General features: G+C 28.6%; 1 protein-coding gene across 1 annotated transcript; it reads right to left on the bottom strand.

Moving 5' to 3' along the window:
• Nucleotides 1-5985: 5985 nt before the first annotated feature.
• LOC140438831 (uncharacterized) lies at nt 5986-6819 on the bottom strand. Its single transcript, XM_072528474.1, has one exon. It carries the CDS (start codon nt 6817-6819, stop codon nt 5986-5988), a length of 834 nt encoding a protein of 277 aa, XP_072384575.1.
• Between the last annotated feature and the right edge of the window lie 251 nt (nt 6820-7070).

Below are 7070 nucleotides of genomic sequence, written 5' to 3'. Positions count from 1 at the left end.
TCGCATTCACAGTTCTGAGAATTTACTGCCTATATTTTTGAAACTTTAGTATAATAGACAAGATGTGGAAAATGCTGTCAAATTATTTACAATATTTAACTGCATTTAAGGTAACAAAATATTTATGATAGCTGTTTTATACTTACTCAAAACTTGTAGTTTCTCAACACAAATTATAATTTCGTGAAAGTAACTTTATATTTTAAACATTCATATACATATTTTACAAAAAAAAATATGGCAACACTGTAACGCGGTGCCTTGAGGAAAATATATTTATGTTATGTTATGTTGATTGCTCTAAACTAACCATTGCCCTAAATATTTACTTAGTGTTAAAAACTATAGGTAAAATATCAAATCAAAGCAGACAGTAATAAGTTTTTGAATGTTTGAATATAAATATTTAATTTATGTCACGAAGTATGTAATGTATAATCAAGTATAATGTATGGTATGATGTCATGTACCATACCAAATGACAATAATAACTACGGAGGAAGGAAAGAAAGTTCTGAAGCTAATTTCAATTTTTTTCAATTTCCACTCGGAAATCGTTCTCAAAATACAAATATTAATAAATAAATTCAAATTTTGTTTTTTGTTACTACAAATTTTTCTAATAATTTAATTTTATCTGCCTCATTTATATTGACAATTCAGACATACCTATTGTATAGCAATTACTGATTACTGTACCATTTGTATGTACAAAACGATATTACCAATATTGCTGAGTTGCGTTCCTGGGGTGACTTTATTGTAAGATAGTTGCTTCGATTACATGAAATAACTTTAACTTGAGAATATCCGTCAGAAAAAATCATTGCATGTGATTCGTCTAACCACATGTCATGATGACAGTAAAATTCTCCTGTTAGTGATTCCATAGTAAATCATGAGGAAAAAATAATCATAATAAACAATCAGTATGCCCACTCTGCTTGAAAAAATAAGTACGCGAATCTCGTTCGCGCAGACGGAATCAGCCATGTTTTAAACAGACCCAGTGCTGTTCAGTGACATTTTATCTGGTGTGCATAGATAAATTAACCCGGTTTAATTTATTTACGGCAACTATAGACAAAATATGCACTATTTTATTCGTACTTTTTGTTGAAGAATTATAAATTATTTCAAATGTACTAAATTAATAATCTCTAAAAATTTAAATTACAGTTCTGTCGTAGCTTGTCACAAATTTCTCAATTCGAGTCTATATATATATATATATATATATATATATATATATATATATATATATATATATATATATATATATATATATATATATATATATATATGTTTAAAATATGGCGATCGCGTGCTGAAAAACTTCAAAGGTGGCATCTGGTTTTTATTTATTCTGTGATAATACTATCCCGACATGGTAATTATTTGATCTTAAATTTAGTTTTCTCTCAATAAACACCAAATTCTGATTTTATATGTATGTTATTTAGAAAACATAAATGATGTATCCTCGATATGTTATAATAGTGGTATTTTCCTTTTATTAACTTTCTCTTTTAATATGGGTAACCAGATCCTATTGCGTTATGTCGAGGAATTTGCTGAAGAAAAATCAAAGAAGTGGCTCTAATTATGCTAAATGGGACCAATTATGTCGTAAATTCCTGGACAGAATGCAGTAGGATCTGGTGGCCCATTATGCCCTTACTAAAAGAGGAAGGTAATAAAAGGAAAATACCACTATTAGTAAGTCAGTAACATATCGAGTATACATCATTTATGTTTTCTAAATAACATACATTGGCTCATAGCTTAAATGATGCAGTTGCTACTCAATAAAACTAGGTTGTGTCAGCGACTCAATATCTATTAGAAAAAAATTACATACTGAAATTAAATTACTATAAGTCTTCTAAAATAGCATAAGCTATTTTTTGGGTTTCAAATATACAAATATTGAATTATTTTATCTATGTATGATTTTGATGTCACAGCTAAAATAATGCAGATAAAATGAAGCAATACAATACTTATTAATTTGAAATTTGCGAAGTAGGCATTGCATTAAATTCATATTGCAATTATTTTTATGGTTAATTTGACATTTCAAAGTAACAAAATAACAAATAACAAAATTATTTAAGAATGGGTCGCCGAAATACAATTAGAGAAAGAAATTTAATTAATACTCTTAGACCATAGAAATGGATATATAGACCAGAGAAATAAGCAAAAAAAGTACCCTGTTTTTGACACTCATCCGGCCAGGCAAACGACAGTTGTTTTGAGTAGTATGGACCTCTGTAACAAAAACCTATATGTTTCCTGCAGTCAATTTTTTGGATTTAATTAGTTATTAACAAATTAAGCCCAAAAAACGGAAAATTTTTGCTTTTTTCGTCTATCAGCAAAAAGTGAAGCATTTTAAACAAATTTTACAAGAGAAGAAACTTTTAAGTCATATAAAAATCTTTAAAATGGCGTTTTCTAAATGTTTCTATCCTTATTTGTTGCTAAGTAAGTTGCAAAATAGGTCAAAAATTTCGGTTTTTTATAAATGTTAATAACTTTTTTGAAAATAAACTTATACCATTTATATTTCATGGAATACTGTGTCTTGTAGTGCTTAAAATATGGTTAATATTTCAAAGTGATCGGTCAAATAGTTTAAAAGTTATTTTATTTGTTTATCCCAAATTAATTTTTTTTGCAACAATATGTCAGAAAATTATATAGTTTTAGTAATTTTAAGGCTAATTTCTAGAAGATGAAGACTTGTTCTATTATTAACATTAAAAAAAATTAAGAAAATTAATTTTAATATTGCAAAATAATTTTGCAAAAACATGTCGATTTTTTTCTTATAAACAATTAGAATAACTTTTGAACCATTGCCTGTAAGAATATTATTTTTTTATATTTAAAAAGCCTGAATTTTTTTACAAATTTAAAAGAAAATTGTCCTAAAATAATTTGGGACAAAGTTAGCCTCTTTTTTTATTTAATTCATAGCAGCTTTGTTTATAACAATTAAGAAATCTTATTAGCGTCATTTAAAAGCACATACTTTATAGTTTTAATGTAGCAAATTTTAACAATATTGCCTTTAATGGAATCGTCCACAAAGCTTCAAAATCGGCCGGCTTAGAAATTCGCGGGAGTTGAGGGGAGGGGGAAGGCACTGTGGCACTGTTAACTGTATCTCTGGCCCTTTTTATGTATTTCAACGTTTATTTTTGAACCTGTATGTACTTTTTGCGTAAATTACGAATATACATTATTTCAATAAATAAATTGTCAAATAAACCACTTAATTTGTTAAAAAAATTTTTTTAAATTTTTTGTTTAGTAATATTTAAGGTAAGTTTGAATGTAAAACAGAAATATTTATGATTAATGTATACTTCCTTAATAAAAATGTAAATAATTTATTAATAATTTGATATAAATAAACTTAGAATAATTTCTTTTCATACAAATTTTACTTATATATTTTTTTATCCTATCTATGTAAATTTATCAATCTATTTTTTACAATATTGTAAGTAAATCTAATCTATATATCTAATTTTTTCATTACAATAATTGCAAGTATTCAAATATACATTCAAAGATCATAATATGTTATTCACAAAATAAAATTTTTACATGTTGTAAGGGACTCTCCTAGTGTTGAGTAAATGGACCATTCCATTTTGTTGGATCATTTTGTTTTACTAATTAAATGAAATGTTTAAAATATTTCAAAATTATACTGAAGACAACAATTCGAATTCACATTCGAATATCGAATTTCAAAATATTTCTTTACAAGTGCTTAGTAATGTAAGCAACTCTTTCAATGACCGCTTTCAAGTGTGCATAGATGTCTTGGGAGGTCATTTTGAACACCTTACTTAAGTAAGATAAGTTAAAATTACTGTTGTTTTTTACTTTTTATGTGTTGTATTTTTTGAATTTGAAGAACAAAGATTTGAACTTTTGGAATTCGTTAATATTTGGTGATGAAACAAAAATAAACTTGTTTAGCCCGATGGAAAAGTATCGGTGTGGAGAAAGCCGAATGGAGGACTAAAATTAAAAAATATTAAAGCTACGGTAAAGCACGATGGAGGTGGAATGCTGATGTGGGGTGTATGTCATCTGCAGAAGTAGGTATAGTACTTGCAAGCACTCTTGACCATGAAGCTGCGCGAAGGCGGAGTCAAAATTCACGTAAAGGCAGAAAGATTCTATTCTAAGTGGAATTATACTAACCAAACTAAAACGTTCTACCGTCGACTGCAACCTCGAAATTGTCGAAATAATTACAGTGTTGGACTGAGTAATAAATAAAAAATTGCACGGTGCATAACAAAAATTATTTTTATCTGCATTTCGTTTATATTTTCAATGATTTTTGTTCAATTTTTTTTTTAAACTGGCTTTAATTTGTTATTTTAAACTTAACTTTCGATATTAATCGTGAAGAAAGCCCTATTATTTATTTCAAAATTATTGTTTATAAGTTTATATTTTCAATTTCTCATTTTGAGTTGAGACATATAACTAATATTATGGGATGAATAACTAATACACATTTAATTTAATAATTTATTTTTAAAATGTCTAAACAGTTGTATCTACTTAAAAATTATTTACAAATTAACTAATTTTTGTATTGATTTATAATGGTATTTAGGACGGTAAATTAAAATATTATTCAAATAAGAGTCCAACGGATAATTTGATTGAGTGATAATGATCATTTGTTTACTGATTTGTTGAATCTAATGATTGATTGATAATTTGTTTGGAATTCTCCATACGTCATAACTACTAGAAATCAGAGATTACTAGGAATTGCAATGAGGTTAGATAAGAACAATTAGATACAATAGAACAATAATTAGGTTCTACCTACCTATACATGGATTTCCTTTTAGTAATTAGTTGGATTTAGTTATATACCTGAATTCCTCGAATGGTTTGGACAATATATACACAAAACCCTCAAAATTAACACACCATTTTAAAAATTGGACATTTTTTATGTCTGTTTTAATCGAAACTTTAAATAATAAAGTAACTAATTTTTACAAAAAAAAAAACCAGTCACTTTGTGAATTAATTTGACATTTATCAAATTGTTAATTAATCATAGCCCACTTTAGGCTTGTTTATTAAACTAAGCAGAAAATAAGGATTTATTCACAAACAACATGGCTAGTTGTTAAAGGACCTAACTTTGTTATTTTTGAATATAAGTGAATCAATAAAAAAAAACAAAATGTTAAGAAAACCTAAGGCTATAGTTGGGTTTTAATTTTAGTATTTTACAAATGCTAGAATATTCCACAGGGTGTTGAAAACTTTAAGAAAAAAACACAGTATGATTGGTACACTCGGTATACAATGACGATTTACCTCTCCAGCAACAATATTATTATAGCACTATTGTTAAAGTATAAGGCTATAACCATTCTATAACATATTAAAAAAATCCACATTAAAACCAATCTACACATTAAGAAAAATCTCCACATTAAAAAAATCACATAAATCAGACAACAGGTTTAGGAAATACGAGACATCAAAATGTAACATTTTTAAGGCAGTGCGTTAATTTTATTAATAAATAATCTAATAAACAAGTTTTAAAATAAAATTTTAAGGGATATAGATAGATTGTTGAGTGAGTATGATGATACAGAAATATAAGTAAAACATCTTACCTAAAGTCACTGTTCACACGCGTTATAGTCACGTAAGAGTATGTAGTTCTCGTAAGAGTTTTAATTGTCTATAGCAGATTCTTCTAAAAGTTTACATCCTAGGTCACCTTCATCATCGTCAGTGTCTGACCATGAACTATCAGAATCATCTTCGCCAACGTGTATAATTAGTTCAGCCACGTCATCTATTAAGTGTTCTTTTTTAAGGTATTCCTGTTCTACTTCAATAACGTGTTCACATGTATTCTTCCACACATCTGCTCCGAGATTGTTGAATTTTAACTTCCGCTATTTGCCGCTATTTAACGTCGGACATTTTAAACGACACATTCTTTGAAGCCGCATGATTTTTAACTACTGCCCAAATTTTTTCAATAGGATTTAGTTCAGGGTGATATGGAGGAAGACGTAATACAATGTGTCCTTGTTTCGCCATTATAGTGTCTACTACATATTGTTTATGTGCTGGTTTATTCAATTTAATTTTTGCATAAAGTTCTGGTTTTGTATCAGTCACTGCAAAATAAATGCATCTTTCTGTTAGCCATCGCTGCATGTCCTTTTTTTTCCATGAAGATGTAGGGGCAACTTCACAGGCTACGTTATGATAGGATGCGTTGTCCAATACAAGCACGGTTTTCTGCTGCAAGTTGGGAATTAACTTTTCTTGAAGCCATTTTAAAAAGTTTTCGTGGTTCATATCATTATGATAATCTCCAGTATGCTGACCAGATTTGAAAATTAGTAGGCCATTTGGAACGAAACCTTTTTCCCCTCCTGCATGTACGATAATTAACCGCTGACCTTTGGCAACAGGAGACTTTAAACACTTGCTTGAACCATCATCCCATGATTTAGATGTTGTATGGCTGCTGTGGAGATACGTTTCATCAGTGTAGATAACATTATAACCCTCAGCTCTACATTTTATTATTTTTTTTAGATATTCGGTTCGTTTGGCTCGAATATCCGTTTTTTCCATAAGTATTTTTTGGTTGTCATTTGTTTTTTGCCATTTAAAACCTAATTTCTTCAACACTTTTCTGAACGACGATAGTTTACCTTGGAAATTAATCTCATTCTTAACAGCGTTGTAAACAGCTGACGTTGTAGGTCTGCTGCCATGAATCATTGCAAAGGTATGCACTGTGTTTCTTATAATTTCTCCCTCATAACCATCGACGTTGGTTTTTGGTTTTGGCTGATTAATTTTTTTTCTGGGAGATTTAAAGACTTTCCCGAGCTGCCTGAAGGAGATGAAAAATCGGAAACTCTCTCTCCTTCTTTAATAATTCTTTGGACGCTACTTTTAGAAACTCCAGTGGCTTCAACAACCATATTTAAAATCGAAGATTTTGTGTTGTGTTTTTCTTGTTCCTTTTT

The sequence above is a fragment of the Diabrotica undecimpunctata genome, chromosome 4 (genome assembly GCF_040954645.1).
Source record: "Diabrotica undecimpunctata isolate CICGRU chromosome 4, icDiaUnde3, whole genome shotgun sequence".
NCBI lineage: Eukaryota > Metazoa > Arthropoda > Insecta > Coleoptera > Chrysomelidae > Diabrotica > Diabrotica undecimpunctata.
The sequence above is the reverse complement of the archived record's forward strand: the minus strand, read 5'-3'. Positions and strand labels throughout refer to the sequence as shown.